General features: G+C 41.6%; 1 protein-coding gene and 1 long non-coding RNA gene across 3 annotated transcripts; one reads left to right on the top strand and one right to left on the bottom strand.

Annotated features, from left to right (window-relative positions):
- Positions 1-386: 386 nt before the first annotated feature.
- On the bottom strand, positions 387-16,947 carry TLR8 (toll like receptor 8). 2 transcript variants are annotated; one of them, XM_008973908.5, is made up of 2 exons: positions 16,858-16,947; positions 387-4,513 (listed from the first exon to the last, which is right to left on the bottom strand). In XM_008973908.5, exon 2 carries the CDS (start codon positions 4,505-4,507, stop codon positions 1,391-1,393), a length of 3,117 nt encoding a protein of 1,038 aa, XP_008972156.1. In that variant the 5' UTR covers positions 4,508-4,513; positions 16,858-16,947; the 3' UTR covers positions 387-1,390. The 2 variants fall into 2 exon arrangements, with proteins under 2 accessions (XP_008972156.1, XP_054962496.1); XM_055106521.2 differs by lacking the exon at positions 16,858-16,947 and adding an exon at positions 13,128-13,184.
- On the top strand, positions 15,231-20,733 carry LOC130541166 (uncharacterized). The gene is made up of 3 exons (XR_008955212.1): positions 15,231-15,351; positions 17,316-17,377; positions 19,559-20,733. It is a non-coding gene; the product is annotated as an uncharacterized LOC130541166 (long non-coding RNA).
- The last annotated feature ends 244 nt before the right edge of the window (positions 20,734-20,977 follow it).

The raw sequence follows: 20,977 nt of genomic DNA, 5'->3' as shown, positions 1-20,977 counted from the left end.
TATGCTTGGATAATTTCTAGTTATTCTCAGGTAAATTTCATTAGATATCTCAAGATTCATACTGGATAGAGGATGCTATGGACTGATGCAGAGGAACCAAGGGGACAGTAGAAGTGGAAAGGGTTGCCAAAGTTGTTTCATTTGGGGGAATTGCACAAAGGCTACCAACAGCCAGGCATTCTGACTTTATGTCTTCTGAGTAGGGAATCAAGATAGAATTTACCTATTAATAAGTATCTTAAAGTAAAAGCGTCATGAAAACTGCTTCCCCTTTGATTTCTACCAAATAGTTTTTTAAAAAGAGTTCTAAAAAAATTCAGTGTATATGGCAATTTCTTTTATATTAAAGACCAATTTCTCTATGATATATTTATCATACACTCCTCTTGTAAAATGAAACATTTTTATTCATTCATTTTAAGATTTACAGCAATGGCAATTAACAATATAGACCAAAAGCTTCGAATTTAGCTGCATACTTTTTAAAAATGGTTAAGAAGTAAAAGATGCTTTAAAAGCTATCCATCTCAGTTCTTAAATGGCATCTAAACCTTAGAAGTCAAATGTTACAGCAAATATTTGTAAAAGCAACTGTAAATAAAACCGAACGCAACCACAGCATAATATAACCATGTAGCCATAGATATATGATAAATATAAACAACAGCTTAATATTAGGACCATTAGTCACAGTGGCAAAAGTTCTTAGATATTGAAAAGAAGGTGTATTAGGTCAACTGCTAAGATGGTCCACAGTGATCCCTGCCTCCTGATATTCACAATCTATGATCAAGATAGCAGGCCATCCCAGGACAGCAGTCAAGGGAAAATAGTTGATGACCAACTGAAGCAATCAGAGCTCACCATCTTGGTCTTCAGCTGTTTTCCCTGGACTGAGGTGGTCACTCCCATGGAGCTGGTGGGACCTGTGGTTTACTTCTAACAAATAGAATATGGCCAAAGTGATGAGATATCACTTTTTTGATTCGATTACAAAAGATTGTGACTTCATCTTGCTAGCAACCTCTCTTTTTTGCTAGCTCTGATGAAGCAAGCTGCCTTGTGGGCGAGGCTTGCATGGCTTACATGAGTATAGCCTTTGGCCAATAGCCCAGGAGGAATTGAATCCGGAAAACAACCACATGAGTGTGACCCCAGAGATGCCTATGTCTCTGGTGAACACCTACATTGCAGCCTCTGAGACACCCTGAGCAGAGGACCCAGTTATGCTGGGCCTGGACTCCTGACCCTCAAAAACTGTGGGCTAGCAAATGTGTTGTTTTAAACCACTAAGTTTTGGGATAATTTGTTACATAGCAATAGATAACTAAGACAGAAATGTCATTCCTTTGCATCCGTATTATGGCGCGAAATCATGACTTAACGTCAGTTAGTATTGCTTAATGGAATCAACATACATATTGTTATACCGTGAATCATTTTCAGTTAAGACCACATTTCTCAGAGTTTGCCAAAACAAGCCTTCTGCCTTCGGGTTGTCAGGCCACTGGAGGATGGAGCTCTTACAGATCCGCTGCCGTAGCCTCAAATACTGAGAATGCTGTAACACTGGCTCCAGCAGGATAAATATAATCACATCCATGTTCTCATCCATTAGCCTCTGCAAAGCCAAGTAAAAAGCTGTTTTAAAGTTCCAGCTTTTTGCATATTTTTTGGTTAAAACAAATACTGTTTTCTTGCTTTGGTTGATGCTCTGCATGAGGTTGTCGATGATGGCCAATCCCGGGTCCCAATCCCTCTCCTCTAGACAAAGGAGAACGTTTTTGTCTCGGCTCTCTTCAAGGTGGTAGCGCAGCTCATTTATCACCCAGTCAGTAACAGAGGCATCTTTGGTGTCATAAGAAATGTAAGCATCATAGAAAGTTTGGGATGTGGAAAGAGACCTGTAGCCTTTTACCTTAGCTAAACACACATTATATATAAACCAAACATCCCAGTAAAACAAATGGTGAGCCAGGGCAGCCAACATAACCATGGTGGTGATAAAGAACGTGAAGAAAAATAATATCACTGCAGTGACATCTGAAACACAAGTTGTTAGCTCCAGACTCACAATACTCTTCCCTCTTTGATCCCCAGGACTGGCACAAATGACATCTACCAGTCTGGGAATTTTGACGTTCAGATGTTCATCCATCCATCTTCGGAAATCTCCAATGTCACAGGTGCATTCAAAGGGGTTTCCGTGTAGTTCCAACATAGATAATTTGGTGGTGGTCTTAGTTTCGAGTGCGGATTTATTGATTGTTTTTAGCAGATTGGAACTTAAATCGAGGTGCTTCAGACTACTGACTTCAGAAAGAAAGCCAGAGGGTAGGTGAGAAATCCTGTTATGACTCAGCAGCAGTGTCCGAAGGGAAGATGTAAAGTCAGATAGGCTATCAGTTAAAAAGAGTAGTTTGTTTCCACGTAAGTCGAGCAACTCGAGACGAGGAAACTGCTGGAGTAATGTCCAGTTAAAAAACTTTAACATATTATCATTTATATGTAGTTCAGTGAGACTCGCTGGCAAATTAAGGAATGCTTCATTTGGGATGTGCTTGAGCCTATTAAGGGATAAATCCAGACGTGTCAGATTCTTGAGACCTTTGAAAATGGAGATATACCTGTTGTCATCATCATTCCACAAAATGTCAAGGCGATTGCCACTGAAAACTAATTCTACCAGGGACTTGCTTTCCAGGTTATACTTATCTGTTAAAGTATAAATGTTGTTGTGGCTCAAGTTTAAAACTTTTAGATTTGTGAAATTTTGAATAAATTCTAGATGATGTGTTACGCCTGCTATTCTGAAATAGTGTGAATTATAGCTGAGATCTAGAACTTCCAAGTCGGACAATTCAGTAAGAGCACTAGCATTATCAAAGTCTAGTCTATTGTTTGTCAAATCCAAATATTTGACATGAGGAATGGCTGAAAATTCAGTTCCACTTAACACTTGAGCGTTGCTATTTGCAGACAGATTTAAACAGGCAATGTCAGGAAGATTTTCAAATTGGTTTGGCCCAATGAAGAAAATACTGTTGAGGCTTAAATCTAAGGCTTTTCCATAAGCAGCACATTGTGGCTTTATTAAAGGACGGGTGAAATGATAAAAGTTCGAATGTGGGTCAAACTCAAAATCTGTTGAGCGTCGTTTCAGGATATGACGTTGAAAAGAGGAACTATTTGCATAACTCTGCCTGGTATCTTTTACCAACGGTGATATTCTGTTTTCTGACAAGTAAATGATTTCCAGATTGGAGAAATTTTGGAAAAGTTTGAAATCGATTTGCTTAATAAAATTAATACCCAAGTTGATAGTCGATAAGTTTGGAAGCTGCATCAGGGGCTGGAAATCATCTTCTCTGAGTTCCTGGAACACATAACCTCTTAAATGCAATGCCCGTAGAGACAAAAGTTTAGAGAAGTTTTTGGAAATATTAATATGCTGTGGATAACTCCCCTTTATGTAGTTAAAAGACAAGTCAAGTATTTCTAAGCGGGGCAGCATCGTTAAAAATGCCCCAGAGGCTATTTCTCCCACTAAATAGTTGAATTCAAGATCCAGCACCTTCAGATGAGGCATATTTTTAAACCAGGCAGCATTAATCTTCCTGAGGGAAGTGCTAGAGAGGTTTAGGTATCGAAGTTGGGTCAAGTTTTGAAAAGCAAAACGATCTATATTAATTGAAGCACCACCATCACAAGGCACGCATGGAAATGGGGCATTGAAGCACCTCGGACAGTTCCCGCTTAAATCTAGTAATGTTAAATTTATCAATCCCTTGAAATCTTCTTCACTAATGTATTTGATCTGGGTGTTGCTCAGAAAAAGTTTACGTAGGGAGCTTGGCAGTTTGGGTGGCACATGTGAAAGAGAATTGAAAGATAGTGATAGCAACTCCAAATTTGTCAGCGTTTCAAATACTCCATCTTCTATGTTAGTTTTCTCGCAAACTTTGTTAAAATAGCAGTTCCAGGCCAAATAGAGATTTTTCAAGTTTATAAGTCTTGAAATGCCCTCTTTAGTTATGTTGTATATATTGTTTTGAATTAGACTAAGTTCTGTCAAAGACTCTGGCAAACCAGAGGGTATTTGGGGTAACTGGTTGTCTTCAAGCAGTAACTCCCTTAGGTTTTTTAGGTTGAGGAATGCCCCGTCTGTGATATTCAAGCCATTTGATTGTATACCAGGATTTCCGTTCTGGTGCTGTACATTGGGGTTGTGGTTTAGATTTATTTTAGTGAGATTTTGCAGCCCTTGAAATGATTCATTCGTTATGTGTGTGATGAAATTATCAGACAGGTCTAGTTCTGTCACATATTTGCCCACCGTTTGGGGAACTTCCCGTAGTCGACGATTGCTGCACTCTGCAATAACTGAGTCATTTTGCTTTTTCTCATCACAAGGATAGCTTCTAGAAAAATTTTCTTCGGCGCATAACTCACAGGAACCAGATATTAGCAGGAAAATGCAGGTCAGCATTGACGACTGAAGGAACATGTTTTCCTAAGGAAAATCAAAAGTGGAAGCACAGTATTAGAGTAGCAGTATTTGCCAGGTGTTTTGTAAATAAATTAGCAGTGCTGCACCATACTTGTATGAATTTTGATGTGTGCATTCACTTAACAAATAAATTGCATCAGATTAGGTCCAGAATGATTTTACTTTTTTACTATGTTCAGCTTCATGGTGCTAAAAGAAGTTGAAGATGGGCTGCGTGTGGTGGCTCACACCTGTAATCCCAACATTTTGGGAGGCCGACGTGGAAAGATGGTTTGAGCCCAGGAGTTTGAGACCAGACTGGGCAGCATAGGGAGACCCTGACTCTACAAAAAATGAAAAAATTAGCCGGGCGTAGTGGTGCATGCCTGTAGTCCCAACTACTCGGGAGGCTGAAGTGGGAGGATGGCTTGAGCTCCTGAGGTCGAGGCTGCAGTGAGCCATGATTGTGCCACTGCACTCCATCCTGGATGACAGAGTGAGACCCTGTCTCAAAAACAACAAAAAAAAGGAAGTTGAAGATGAAGCTATCTGAGATTATGATGATGAGAAGACCTGGGAAGCTTCTGCAGAGGCCATTAATCAAGATACTCCACCACCATAATGAGTCTAAGCTGGACCACAGCTATGGTTTATAGTAAGTCTATAGCTTTGCAAGCTATATATTTATAGCACCAACCTACTGACATGACACTTGATGAAACTTTGGCCAGTCCCCAAGGAGAGTTCAGATGCAACTTCTAATATGGTATCATCCTAGATCTTCTAGGCAGTCATCTTTACCTTATTTATACAGCTATATCTCTCTTACTGGTATTTCCCACAATTGTTCTATACTTCTATGGTGACATATATTATGTTTTCTTCTTGCATGACTGGAAAGTGGGCACTTTATGTTGATAATAATAACAAACAAAATGTCAGGTATTGTGCTAAGTGCTTCATAAACATTTCATCACCCACATTAATGCTCACAAGAACATGATGCAGTAGGTCCTCTTATTATTTATATTTTGCAGATGAGAAAACAAACTCAGAGACTTAAGTACCTTTTTGAAGGATGGTATGCTGTAGCACTGGGACTTGAGCAAATCTGATTCCAAAATCATATTTTTAACAAGCCATCATGCTACACAATCTCCTTTTGAAATCCTTGTGCCTGAACAGTGCCTCAAATGTAAACAGCACTCAAAAAATTGTTTGTGGAATAATTACTACTCATATGTTCCCTATCACACAAATATTAGCATTAATAGCTATTTGCTTGCTAGTTTTGAAACTTCTCTAGGGAAGACACATGGTGCTTTATATTTTTATGCACCCTCAGTAACACAGGAGTGCCTCACTTTCTGTAACTGTTTCTTAATAAATAGAGGGCTGAACATATCACTTTTGGTAACCATACAATGCAATAAACAGATTAATGTGGTAGGTTCGATCAAGGGTTGTAATTAAGAGAACTCTCAAATCTTCTTTCACTGAACACAGAAACCAGCCTAGATTTTTCACTAAAGCCCAACTCATGTCTTTATTATGGATTAAACCAGGTAAGTGCCTTTTTAAAAATTCTCCTAAAATTTAGGGCCGGTGAACTAACACCTTTATATGTCACACCCTCACTATGTTATAAAAGATTTTTATGTGGACATTGATTATTCTTAGGCTCAATCATTATTGCCCATTTGTAACAGCCAAGGAAAAGCCAGCTCCTTTTGAGATGGAAATTAAAGTGGAGCAGAACTCCCAGACATGTTCAGTTGCTAGTAGTTATTTTCAAATGCAGCACTATCGTGATGTTGCTGCTTAATGTTTAACTTGTACTAAAACAAGCCTCTACTATACCTGGTGTGATAGGCAGAATTTTAAGATGACCCCCATGAATTTTGTCCCGGGTATTACTGCTGTGATGACATTATATTATATGGCATATGGGAATTTATCTGGATGGGCTTAGTCTAATCATACGAGCGTTTGAAGGCGGAACGTTTATTCTGGTTATCGGCAGAAGGAAAAGTCAGAGGGGTAGGATGCATGAGAAGAACTGGATGCACTATTTCTGGCTTGAGGAGGCAGCGGCCCCACAACAAGGAATGCAAGCAGCCTGTGGAAGCTGAGAGTGGCTCTCTGCAGGCAGCTAGCAAGGAAATGAGGTTTTCGGGGTGGTGGTGGGGTAGTGAGTCGAACAACAACTGCAAGGAACTGAAATCGCCTGACAATCTGGATGAACCCGGAAACAAATTTTTACTCAGAGCCTCCAGATGACAGCCCAGCTTGGCTTTATGAGACTTGGAGTGGAGAACTCAGGCAAACCTGCCCAGATTCTAACTTACAGAAATTAAGGCCAATCAATGGGCATTCTTTGAAGCCTCTACATTTGGGAGCGATTTGTTCTGCAGTAATAGAAAACTAATATATCTAGACGCTATGAATTCTAAGATGATTTATGGCTTGCAAACATGGAGCTCCTGCAGAGGCAGCCACAGGTCTCCAGGCTTCACATCTGTACCGGGAGACACAGGCACACCAAAGGAAGGGGCAACGGGGCTCAGACATGCAAGGCACTTTGAGGGAGACGCCACAGGCAATGCTATATTTGTTCAGGCACCTGAGCAGATCTCAGCCTGTGTGATTTCCAAGTTCCAACATTGCTAGATTTCAAAGTCACTTTCCGGACTCATCCCTGCCTTGATTAGCTAGTGGGTGGCCTGGGAAGTCTGTTCGATTACACTCACAATATATGAATTGGCTCCCAGTCTCATGGGTACAACAGATATGACTTAAACACAACATTACAAGGTTTACACTGTGATAAAAAAGAAGTGCATGACACTGTAAGAGCCTAACAAGAGGGGACTTTGGCCTAGTCATGGCAACTGGGGAAGATTTCCATAAAGAAGTGGAACCTAGGCCGAGGCGGGCCGATCACCTGAGGTCGGGAGTTCGAGACCAGCCTGGCCAACACAGAGAAACACTGTCTCTACTAAAAATACAAAATTAGCTGGGCGTGGTGGCGCATGACTATAATCCAGCTACTCAGGAGGCTGAGGCAGGAGAATCGCTTGAACCCAGGAGGCAGAGGTTGTGGTGAGCCAGGATCACACCATTGCACTCCAGCCTGGGCAACAAGAGTGAAACTCCGTCTCAAAAAGGAAAAAAAAAAAAAAAAGGAGTGAAACCTGAACTGCAATCCTAAGGTTGAGTAGGCATGTGTAAGGCACAACCAAGATGTCAAAGGAATTTTTCAGGAAAAGGGAGCAGCATGTGCAAAGGCCCTGTGTCTATTCCCGTGAGTTTCCCAGGCTGTACCTCCAGAGAAGCCCTGGGACAGGAATTCAGAGAGAGATGGTGTGGGTCTAAGACAAGGCACATCAGCTTTCATGTTTGCCATGGTAGGACTGCTTGCCGTGGTAGGACTGCGTGCCACAGTAGGGCCCAGAGGACTGGAATGGCACAGAAGAAGTGGCTAATGGAGATGTCGTTGAGGTTCTCAGTATCTCCATGTCACTATGTTCCGTGGACATTTTTCAGTCCTCATCTTACTAAGCACATAAGTTTAAGAGACTGAGAGAAAGCCAGGGACTTGAGTAAAGGCCAGAGTGGACCAGGCACAGTGGCTCACGCCTGTAATCCCAGCAGTTTGGGAAGCTGAGGCAGGTGGATCACTGGAGCTCAGGAGTTGGACACCAGACTGGGCCATGTGGCGAGATCCCAGCTCTACAAAAAATACAAAAACAAATAGCGGGGCATGGTGGCGCATGCTTGTGGTCCCAGCTACTTGGGAGGCTGAGACTGGAGAATCGCCTGAGACTGGGAGGTGGAGGCTGCAGTGAGCCATGATTGCGCACTGCACTCTAGCATGGGGGACAGAGACCACCCGTCTCAAAAAAGGAAAAAAAGGGCAGAGTAGGTTTAAAAAATATTAATTAAATTGACAACTAAAAAGTGTATGCATTTATGATGTATAACATGATGTTTCGAAATATGTATACGTGTAGAATGCCTCAGTCAAGCTAATTCACATATGCATTACCTCATATACTTATCATTTTTTGGTCATGAGAACACTTAAAATGGACTCTCTTAGTGATTTTCAAGTGTATAATATGTTGTTATTAACTATAGTCACCATATTGTACAATAGAGTTCTTCAATAGAACTTTTTCCTCCTGCCTAACTGAAATTTTGTGTCCTATTACCAACATCTCCCCAATCTCTTCATCTGAGAAGTGATGTGAGCCTTTGAAGGTTTTTAAGCAGGGTGGCACCATGTTTAGATTGATTCTACAGTGTTCACTGGCAAGAGGGCACAGAACTTCAGTCATGAGATGATGGGAGTTTGAACTAGGGTGGTGGCAATAGAGATAGAAAAGAATGCGTTCAAGAGATATTTGGGAGGTACATTTGAGAGACATAGCAATGGATGAATAAAGGGAGGTAGAGGTTGTGAGGGAGAGGGATGCAATCAGAGTGACTTCTAGGTTCCTGGTCTGTGCACCTGGAGGGATGGGTGTCATTCACTGAGCATAAGATTGTTTGGGGTAGGGCTACTAGTAATTAAATTTGACAGGTTTGCTTTTGAGTTGAGTTTGTGATATTCAAGTAGAGGTGTCCAGTAGGCAGCTGAGTATGTGGGTCTGAAGCTCAGAAGAGAGTTCTGACAGAGGAATGAATTTGGGATTCATGACAATTGAAGCCATGGGTATGAATGAGATCACTCAGGGCAGTGTAAGGCATAAAGGATCTTCCACACTTCAGTTTTATGAACAATTTTCTCATCTTTTTCCTAGTAATTTTTTATGATTTCATTTTCTTATCCCACTGGAATTGTTTAGGTATAAAATGTGAGGTGTAGACCCACATTATTTTTTTCTAAATGGAGACCCATTTACCCTAACGTTATTAATTGGATGATCTTTTGCTCACTGATTTTATAGGCTTCCTGTATCACATACTAACTCTTCTGTTATTTGGATCTATTTCTAGGCTTTCTGCTCTGTTTCATCAATATGTTAGTATTTAATACATACTTGGTATAAATATGTAACAGGTATATGCATTAATGAAAAGACAAATAACCCAATAGAAAAATTGAAAAAATATACTAACAGACAGTTCACATAAAAAGGAAACATAAATTGCTCTTAAAGCATAGGAAAAGATACTCAACCTCACTCAAAAATTACACTGTCATACCATTTTTCACTGATTCTATTAGGCAGTTGAGGATATGGGGAAACAAACACTCTTAAATTTTGCTGGCAGGAATCTAAATTAACACCACCTCTAAGATGGAGGGTAATGTGTAATATCTATCACAATTAGAAACATATACTTGGAGTCGGCAATTTCAATTCTAGAAGTAGATCCTAAAGACACACCCTCATATATGCAAATGTCTGTATACAAGGATGTTCATTGCAAGGGCTGTTAGCAATAGCAAAAGACCGGAAATAATCAAAATGCCTATGAGTCGTAGTCTGGGTAAATAAACGATGTTATGTTCACACAATGAAATACCATGTGGCAATTAAACGGATAAGGCAACGCTATATTCATTCATTCATTAAATATTTATTAGGCAGATATTTTATTTCAGGAACTGTATTTGAGTTGCAGATAAAACAATGAACAAACCAGGCTAAAATACTTGCCCATTCTGAAAGATAGAATGTTAGATGGTGGAAAGTATTGTGGAGAAAAATATAACTGGGAAGGGAAATGGTTATGTAGAATGTCCCTGGGCGGGGACTTATCTGATGCTTTTGTTATGATTAGATCGAGCTGATGAGTCTAGGGGAGGAAGATCACAGAAGTGCAGGGCCATTCTAGCCATATCATATAAAGGGTGCATGCTATCAACATGACTTTCACTATTTATGTGTACCTTGATCATCTGACTGAGGTAGTGTTTGTCAGGTCCTTATTATAATTTTTAACTACAGATGAACACAAATTATTTTTTTAAAAAGGCCCAAGGAGAATATGTCAGGGCAAGGCCAGATTCCAGACCATTCCCTTTGCATGCTAAACAAAACATTGTTAGTTGGTAACTCATGTTTAGGTGGACACTTGGGCGGGTCCAGAGGATCCATCTTGTGTGGCCTCACTAGCCTGGAGGTAAGGCCTCAACATCCAATTTCAAATCCAATTCTATTTCATACAAGGCAGAGAGGAATTGAGGGGGAAATCCTCTAGGGGCTGCTAGAGACCAAAACTGGAGTCTTTTGAGCTCTGCTCTGTTCTTTCGGGATGAAAATAGCCTCTGGGAGAGTCTAAAGCAGCTTAAAGCAAATTGTGGGCCATGAAAATGGCCAGAACATTCCCAAAGACATTTTTTAGTTAAGAGTTTGAGGTTTCTAATGCTGCCCTCCCAAAAAAGTACTGAAGTAAGAAACATGAGTCGACAAATTCCAAATAACCTGATTTTGAAAAGTACATAAATGGGAAGGGCAAGAAATGGTGAGCAGGTTGCTTGCAGAGAAGTTGGGGAGACTGTCATTGCTCCACCTTCTATATTCCGTGCAGGACTGCACAGAGTTGGAATGGATTGCTAATGCTCACTTTGCAGGGTGCTCTGCTCAAGTCCATAGGAGTGCTGTGTGACCATGCCCGGCATGGGGGAACCCCAGGTCCCAGCAGCCCCTGATCTCAGAAGACAGAGCAGAGACCAAAGGCCCAGCAAGAGCTGCACCTTCTGAGCCAAGTTCTTCCTTTGAGCCACACCCATGCCTCTGACTACCAAAAGTTGTGGCTCCAAAAGGATATCAAAGGGCATCTGGTCCCAGATGAAGTGAGAAGGATACTAATGAGAAGTCACCCTCATTACAGCAGAACCAATCAATAGAAACAATCCAGCCTGGCAGAAGAGAAATATGCAAATAAAATAGAGAAACAGCAACTCTACAATAACTTAGAGAAATGGCAATTCTGCCAGTAAAATAGAGGAAAAAAAATACCACTATGCAAATAGAGAGAAAGAGAGAGAGAGAGAGAAAGAGAGAGTGAGAGAGCACAACCAACTTCTGTTGGTTGAACCTAACAGTCGGGTGCTCCCATTAAAGCCATAGTAAAAGAATAGAATCCTATAAGATCAAAGAAAGCGTAGGAGGAGACAACAGCTGACAAGAATTTTCTACAAAGTTTAGGAAAATGGAAAGCAGGTGGATGAACAGTAGATGGGGCAGAGCAAAGCAGAGAAGGCTGAAGCCTACAGCCCTGTGCCTTCTGTGCCGAAAGAGAAGTCCACCCTTGATGTCAACAGCTGATGGTATAATGGGGCTCAGGCCAGGCCCCAGGGACCAGTTAAGATAAGGAAGAGATGCTTACTAGAAATAAGATAAGTATTAGATTGGGAGCTGATGAAGTGAAGAACCTGGATTGAGTAGAAGTGGCAGAATAGAGAATCAAAAAAGGGGAGTGTTTAGGTTGAATTGTGTCCCCTAATAGATAACTTGAAGTTCTAACCCCTGGTACCTGTGAATACAACCTTATTTGAACTTTGCCGATGTCATCAAGTTAAAATGGGATCTACCGAATTAAGGTGGGCCCTGATCCAATAACTGGTCCCCTTATAAGAAAAGGGGAATTTGGAAATAGACACACAGGAAAGAAGGCCACCCACATGAGGAGAGGTGAAGCCTAGAGAGATGCAGCGGCAAGCCAGAGAACATCAAGAATTGCTAGCTACCACCAGAAGCTGGGAGAGGAGCATGAAACAGATTTTCCCTCTAGCCCCTTAAGAAGGAACCAACCCTGCCAACAACACATTGGTTTCTGACTTGTGGTTTCCAGAACTGTGAGAGGATATATTTCTGCTGTTTTGATCCACCAAGTTTGTGGTACTTTGTTTCAGCAGTCCTGGGAAACGAATCAAGTAAGAGCAGAGAACAGGTAAATGACAGTTGTTCTGTGAAACCCTCTGCTGAGACAAGTTCAAGCTGCCAGAAAAAAGGCCTTTGCCTGGCATGCCCTTGAGCTTGCTGCAATGAACACCCTTATGAGGATGACTGGGTCTTCGTGGTCCAGATCTTTCACTGGGGTTGTCTTAGAGCACCCAGTGAAAAGCAAAACCCACTTCTTTAAAGAAAACATATGAATCATGAAAAAAAAAAGAAAAAAAATGTGCCCAACTTCTCCTCTCCCTGCCAAATACAGTTATTGCTAATGAGGAAGCAATTTCACAACAGTTTTTCTATTTTCCATACATCATTTGTTCTTTGGTTAGGTCCACAGTACATGACCTGCCAATTTTCTTCTGCAGATTCTGAAGGAAACAGACAGCACAACAACAACAACCTCTCTCAGTCCTCACCCAAATCTTTCTTCTGAAATTGGATGCTGATGGCCACCAAACACGTTTTTAAAAGACCAGTGCAGTTTGAAGAACAGGTCAGAAAGTCTGCCTTCGCTGAAAACTCATTCGCTGGGAGTTGCAATGAGCAGATAGGACACACCCAGAATTCGCCTGAAGGGGAGGGCTGCAGCCAGGGCGGAGACCAGATGTGTGGGCACAAAGGTAGGGACGCTGCCATGTGAGACTAAAATAAATTCCACGTAGTGTGCAGTGCAGGTGGTCTGGGAGGGGCGTAAAGCTGTCTTCCTGGAATTAAGAGCTTTTTACCTTTTTAGTCTCCTTTCCCAGGCTGCAGGAGCTATTTTGCAAAGATGACTCCTTCATTCTCCCTTTCAAAGGCTTCCTTCAGGGTCTCCTGGGATGGGTCTTGCTGATGTTCCCTAACACTGAAGTGTCAAGAGAACCTATTGATTATAACATGTAATTAATCTCCTCAGTTGAATTACTTAGCTGCTTCAGCACAATGTTTGGATTCAACCAGAGCTGAATTTTTGCCAGACTGGAAATAGTTCTAATTTTTGATGGATTCTGATTCATTCGCAGTTAACAATGTTGACCACTGATACATGATGAAAGGAAATTAAGAAATGGTTATGCAGGTAGGATTTGTCACTTTAGATGAAATTTACAATTAATAATAGATACTTTATTTTACCCATCCCAAATTCAATGGATTCACTAACAGCTTTAGAAGACAAAAGAAAACATGACCACATTAAGTGCACTTATCATTAAAGAGATGGGTCCTGACTTAACATACACAAAAATATGAAAAACTGTGTTACTGGATGCTGGGAAATAGGGTAGGGAGCATTTGTTTAATCCTCAGAAACAAAAACAAAAACAAAAAAAACCAAAGAAGTCCATGAGGCCCCTGCTTTACAGACATGGGACCTGAGGCTCAGAGAGATGAATGTTTTCAAGGTCACTCAGATGGTAGGTGGTAGAGTTGAAAGTGACCCTAGATTTACCTGAGTAGTTAATGAATTGGGAGGGCTGAAGCCAAGGGGCTAGTTGGCCATGATCTGGTTTCAGTGATCAGCAGAGACCTGATAGCCCTATGTGGAACCTCCAAGACTCAAATGCTGGTGGCGGATTTTCCATGTTCCCTTTCTGCACTGAGCAGGCTACCACAGAGAACTTCCGGATTCTTTGTCATTCCTTAGAACCACAGGAAATCTACTGATTTTAGACATACACACCAACTAGCAGCTCTTTGTAACTTTCTGCAAAATCAACACAGCCTGTATCTGCTAATGCCAATCCAGAACCACAGGTTATGTATTTATATTACTGTGTCTTATAGCAGGGGTGTCCAATCTTTCAGCTTCTCTGGGCCACACTGGAAGAAGAAGAATTGTCTTGGGCCACACATAAAATACACTAACACTAACAATAGCTGATGGGCTAAAAAACAAATGCATAATATTTTCAGAAAGTTTATGAGTTTGTCTTGGGCTGCATTCAAAGCTGTCCTCGGCCATATGCAGCCTGCAGGCCGAGGGTTGGACAGGCTTGTCCTATGGTCTTGAGTAGTCCTAAATTGGGGCCACTAATTTAAAAATAACAAATCCCTCAACCCCATTTAATAACCCAGCTGAACTCAGAGATGTTGCATTGGAATGACGTTCCCCTCAATGGATCCTGGAGGCGACACTATGATGCACTTACAAATAATGTCCAACTGCGTTTCAAAGACTAACCGTGGGTAATGACATCCTTCCCTGTGAAACACACCCTAATATTCTGTGAGTCTGGGGTCTTCCATAAGACTGCTTTCTCTTTCATAATCTCTGAGGTTCTTAGATTATTATAATGAAAGGATGAGAAGCAGTGATTGAAAGAGGAGAATGAACTCCATCAACTGCCCTCACTCTTATCTGCAGTCTCAGCTTTTCAGAGAAAGCATACTTAGAACTTCTATTTTGCTTTCTAAAATCAAAGCAAGGTGGCTAGTAAATACATTGCAGCTCTTCCTGGAGCATTTCTAGCCACCTAAAAAAACGGACTGTGCTTTTTAACAAAAGGACCAAAAAACTGTTGATGTTCTAAGGCACTGATTCTTAACTTTGGCTGCACAGTAGAGATACTTAGGAACTCTAAAAGCTACAAATGCCAAGCCCCGTATCCAGAGATTTTGGTTTCATTGATCTGGGGTTCAGTCTGGGCAGCAGGAGTTTTGAAAGCTCCCCCTCTGATTTGAGTCCATTGCGAAGGCTAACAACCTCTGCCTTTAGGCAGGAGGTCAGCCAGGTCCTTGACCTCCACTGGCCACCAGTGGGAGCAAAGTGGCCATTTTTTGCAAGTTTAATTTGATTTTATTATTACTCTATTTACCAGTCTGTTGTTGTTGTTGTTGTTGTTTTGAAACACAGTCTTACTCCGTTGCCCAGGCTGGAGTACAGTGGTGCGATCTTTGCTCACTGCAACATCCACCTCATGGGTTCAAGCGATTCTCCTGCCTCAGCCTCCTGAGTAGCTGGGACTACAGGTGCGTACCACCACACCTGGCTAATTTTTGTATTTTTAGTAGAGACGAGGTTTTGCTGTGTTGACCGGGCTGGTCTCTACCTACTGACCTCAAGTGATCCGCCCACGTCGGCTTCCCAAAGTGCTGGGATTATAGGCGTGAGCCACCGGGCCCTGGCTATTTACCACATTCTTATAGTACAATTATACTGGCTATCACAGCAGCTTACAAATATCAAGTAGGAATTGGATAATTTCAACTGCAATCCCATATGTGTCATTGGCCCAGTTGACCGAATTCCATATGGGCCACCTACAGTCATTTTGTAAAGCATTGTAAAATTTTAGTGCAGAATTAATTTACCTTCAAGATCCATAATGAACATTAGGTGGGTATAAAAATTAACTTCAGGCCGGGCGCGGTGGCTCATGCCTGTAATCCCAGCACTTTGGGAGGCTGAGACAGGCGGATCACCTGAGGTCAGGAGTTCGAGACCAGCATGGCCAACATGGAGAAACCCCGTCTCTACTAAAAATACAAAAATTAGCCAGGCGTGGTGGCACACACCTGTAGTCCCAGCTACTTGGGAGGTTGAGGCAGGAGAATCGCTTGAACCCGGGAGGCGGAGGTTGCAGTGAGCTGAGATCACGCCACTGCACTCCAACCTGGGTGGCAGACCCATTAACTTCAAAAGACTTAAGTGTACTTTAAATTGTTGTCAAAATTAACTCCAAGGACTTTGGGGAAAAATATATAGTACATTTTGGATGAGACTCTCTTGAAATCAGACTTTTCAATTGCTCTTAAACCTCATTGAATTTTCTAGAAAATGTATCATTTAAAAAGAAGTGTAAAGTTCATTTTTAGTCTGACAGTTCTTGACAATAACAAAAGCGGACCACCTGCTATGTCTTGACAGTGTAAAATAATAATTACAGAAATTGTAGCATGTTATTAGGTTGGTGGAAAAGTAATCACAGTTTTTTGTACCAACCTAATTATTTAAAACTCTGACCAAGAAAAGTAGCAATTAATGTCGAACTTTAAGCCTGCAATAGTAGGTTAAGCTCAGGCTTCACTAGGATCTAGCAATTGACCTATGTATGTGAAGGAAGAGAGTTTGTCCTTTTCTACAGAAATAGCAAAGGAAGAATATTTCCCTCACCTTCTCTTCCAACCCTGTTGTTCTGGAAGAGGATATTGTCTCTGGTAGGGCCAGTAAGTAATATTTCCAGTTCAGTTTCTAACTTGAAATTTTCTTATTTTCCTGTCCAAATTAGTAAGATCATCACTGCATTTGGTTTTCAAAATTTACTCTCTAATTCCTTTATACTAACGTGTGCACAAATTAAAGATCATAGCAAGCCGCTTTACCTGCATTTACAGTTGTTTCGATCTTTAATTTTTATCCTTATTTGCCCATTTATTACTTTCTAGGCTCACACCATTTGCCGCCAACCCAGATTTCTGGGTCAGAAACCCCATATTCTGTTGGAAAGCTTTGCTAAAGAAATAGAAGTGGCTTACCACGTTTCTGTTGTTCTAATTTTTCATTCCATAACTTGCAGCAACGCAGAATGGTACCCTCTATGCAGGAGGTGGCCGAGAAGAGAAACTGGCTAACTTCCTGAAATGGCTCTATTTACCATCAGCAGAACCTAGCATGTGTTTTACAGAAGTTTACATGAAAAGAAGGGAACTTGTGATTTCTTAGCTGTTGCCAAATCATTAATTGACTGTGCTTTAAAACTTTGAAACTGAAGTTGTGGGAAAAAGTCATTTATGAAATGATTTAAATACAACCCAAATCAGACACATACGACGTATTTTTGTTAGTTTTTGTGTATTTGTGTGTACAGGGGAGAAAAAGGGAACATTATTCCATTCACTAAGAAAACTTCAGTGTATTCTTTTTTTAAAAAGTTACCATAAATTTGTACTGAACTTAGGATTTCTCAAACTCGTCTTCCTTGTGTAATTCACAGATGTAGGCGAATAACATGAACATTGCTTCATCTTTGTTCCACAAGTTTCTGAGACAGCACCAGTAGGTATGGGTCTCCCTCCCACCGGGCTGTGGCAGCAAAGCGAGCATCTTTCTCCTGGGTGCCCCATGCCTCCTCCAGCACCTGGCGTGTAGTATAAGCTCAATGAGTGTTCATTGTATGAACGAGTGAGTCAATGGCTGAGCATTCCTGAGGCTGGAAAATTTAATCTTCCCGATTTAGTCTGATAAATGGATTCCATTTTATGCTCGGAGAGCAAGGGCCTCAAAAGGTGTAACCAAGAGCAGAGGTCAGCAAACTGCAGCCTTTGAACCAAATCCGGCCCAGAAGTGAAAACATTTTTAGATGAACATTGGCAATGGATTTGCTGATAAAGAACACTAACTTTAAATTCCAACCAAGCAGAATGTTAGCACCTCCAAAAATGATTCCATTCTTCTCATTATTAAACCTATACTACAAAAAAACTGCCTTCGATTATTATTATTACATTTTGAGTTTCATCAATTACATAATTGTGGAAATTTTTATTTTACTATATAAGTAGCTACATAATATGCCAAATTGGCTTCTTGGCCTGTAAAACCTAAGATATTTGCCATCTGGCCCTTTACAGAAAAAGTTTGCTGACCCCTGGCCACAAGAATAAAGTTTAGAACGGGATGTGATATGTTTCATCTTGCCTTACACCCCAGGAGTGGGAGAAAACCAAATTGGCAGCAGGGTGGGCAGAGATGACATCCATATATAAATGGACTGTGGAACACCTTGTTATGAAGGAAGGCCTGTCAGCAGTCAAAGAATGGCTTGGGTGGGTATACCTAGATGGACCTCTAAAGATCACACCCTAAGGGAATTCAAGACCTGGTGCATGGTTTGAGAGGTGATTCCTATGACATCAGAGAGTTCAGCCTGGGCCTTCATGGGCAAACCAAAAACATTTGTGATTGTAAACCCAAAGGCCTCGGCTGGCCGCATCCAAGTCTCTTGGTTTCCCTCCAAACATTTGCTTGGAAATAAAGTAAAGAAAGTAAGAATGGATCGAGTGCAGTGGCTCACACCTGTAATTCCAGCACTTTGTAGAGGCCGAGGCAGGAGGATCACTTGTGCTCAGGGGTTTGAGACCAACCGGGCAACATGGCAAAACCTTGTCTCTAAAAAAATACAAAAATTAGCCAGGCATGGTGGTGTGCACCTGTAGTCCCAGTTACTCGGGTGGCTGAGGTGGGAGGATCGCTTGAGCCCAGGAGGTGAAGATTGCAGTGAGCCATGATAGTGCCACTGCACTCTAGCCTGGGTGACAGAATGAGACTTTGTCTAAAAAAACAAACAAACAAAAAAAACCAGCGAAGTAAAAATGACTTCCAGCGGTTGACTGAGCAAGGATCCTTGGAACTGGAGAGTTTGTCAGCTTTCTAGAAAAGCGAGACTCACATACCCTGGCTTCTAGGCCACCAAGTGTCAGCCAATTGTAGACCAGTCAATTGGCCTTGTAAAGCATGCTTGTATATGTATATATATGTGTGTGTGTGTGTGTATATCATCATGTATATATGATATATATATATTTTTATGTACATATGCATGTTTATATATATATATATATATACACACATACAGTCTAGTATCTATGTCAAGCAAACTCATAAAAATGAGTGACTGACTTACACCAAATGAGCCTTCAGTTTTCTCCACACAACCAGTACCATAAAAGATGAAAATGAAAATGGAATTGACACCAGGGCAGGAAGGTTACTGAGAGGAAGAAGCTCCATCTGCTTGTAAAGTAGCCAGATGATTGGCTTCTGCCCAAGCCCAGAAACTGGTCCTTGGTGGCCAGGTCTGCTGTCCCCACCCTGCACTGTGAGGCCCAAAGCTCCTGGGCATCTCCTAGACCAATCTTTCCTTACTCTTCCCCTTGCCATCCATGCTGACACAGATCTTGATTCCAAAATGGAGAAGACCTGTCATGAACCGCTTCTGCCAGGCAAGCCTGCCAGACAACGTGCACTTCCCAGACACACAAATCACCAGGAGACAAGCCTCTCTGAGCCTTAGTTTTCTCATCTGTCAAACTGGGATAAGAATAGTAGTATCTTTCTCAGATGTTGGCTTTGAGGATTAAATTGTTCATATCGTGGAACTCTTAGAAAAGTAGCTGGCACAAAGTGAGCGTTCAACTAGCAGAGCGGGAATTATTATTACTATGCTTGTTGTTACAGACTTCACACATTCCTGGGCTGTTGCCAACAGTAGGCCTGAAGAACCACTCTTGGGGCCTTCCCCAGCCCTGGACACAGCCCTTTCCTCTCGAGTCAATGATGACCAGACAATTCATAAGGCAGCAAATGGCTTCCCCATACTGGGGCTGCCGTGAAGTACCACATATGGAAATAACGTGCAACCCTGGAAAAAGCTCAAGGTCTGGGAAAACACCAAGTGCCTGGAATCAGTTGTTTGTTGTGAAATCAATGCTAAATATATACAAAGCTAAAGTGAAAGGACTTACGTGGAAGAAACTTTTAAGTCAACGATTCAGATGAAGAAATGCACAAGAGGCTTCCTTTACACAAATCTCTTGTGATCCTGGTTTTAAATGGGGGTGCAGAGCTCCTGAGAGGACAGCTACTGTGCGTCCATGTTTAGGAGCCACGCTGCAGCTTCCCTTGGCCCCTTTAAGCGGCTGCCCTTCCCTGGCCAGGGAAGACACGGGTGAGATAGGCCACAGGTGTTTCCTGAAACTGTCTCCTCCTGCCTCCACTTGACCTTAGCTTTGCAAATCCTGGGCGCTTTGTGGTCACCTCTGGGATGCAACTTGTTGGTGTCACGCCCACTTTGCCAGGTCCTGCTGGCAGATATGGGCTGCTTTTCTTCTTTGTCCCCAAGTCCCCACGTGCCTCCTGATGGTCTGTGGCCCGGATGGGATGGAGTCCTCTGCACCAACACCTACTTAAGGCACTACCCACCCACCACTCCTGTTCTCTCTGCTTGTTACTATAATCCCCATTTTCAGAGGAGGAAACAGGCTCATAAAGGCTCAGTCATTTACCCAAATTCAGCAGCAAAGCTTGGATCTGAACGGAAAGCTCTGTCGTACTTGCCACTTTCTCTGCTGGATGACATTTTGGTGGCTCCGTGTTACATTCTCCACCAGACTGTACACCTTTTGATCCCAAGGGCTGTTCTATCCATCCAGCCTGGTCTTACACATGGATGTTGGTGAAAATGGATGGGGACGAATGGATGGATGGATGGATGGATGTTGGTGAAAATTAAAGGGAAACAGAGGATGATATTGATAGAATTAAGGGAAGTTTCTTTTGTATATAAAATTTTTCTGAGTATAATGTTATTACATGGTCCTAAATATCCCAATAAAGGAATGTAGAACACATCAGATGAAAGCTCTCCAAATTCCAGTCCTCAGAGTTGACCATTGTTAATGGTTTGGTATATGTTCTTCAAGATTTTTCCTATGTATATACTGACATATAATTACGTACAGAATTCTTTTTGAAAACTGAGTTCACATGATATGTGCTATTCTGCATCATTTTTTTTTCCAGCTAGCATTCTGGTTTGGATATGCAGATCTGTCTTGTTCTTTTTTTTCAGTGGCTATGTTCTGTAGATGGTTATGC

This window comes from Pan paniscus, chromosome X (assembly GCF_029289425.2).
Source record: "Pan paniscus chromosome X, NHGRI_mPanPan1-v2.0_pri, whole genome shotgun sequence".
In the NCBI taxonomy this organism is placed as follows: domain Eukaryota; kingdom Metazoa; phylum Chordata; class Mammalia; order Primates; family Hominidae; genus Pan; species Pan paniscus.
The sequence above is the reverse complement of the archived record's forward strand: the minus strand, read 5'-3'. Positions and strand labels throughout refer to the sequence as shown.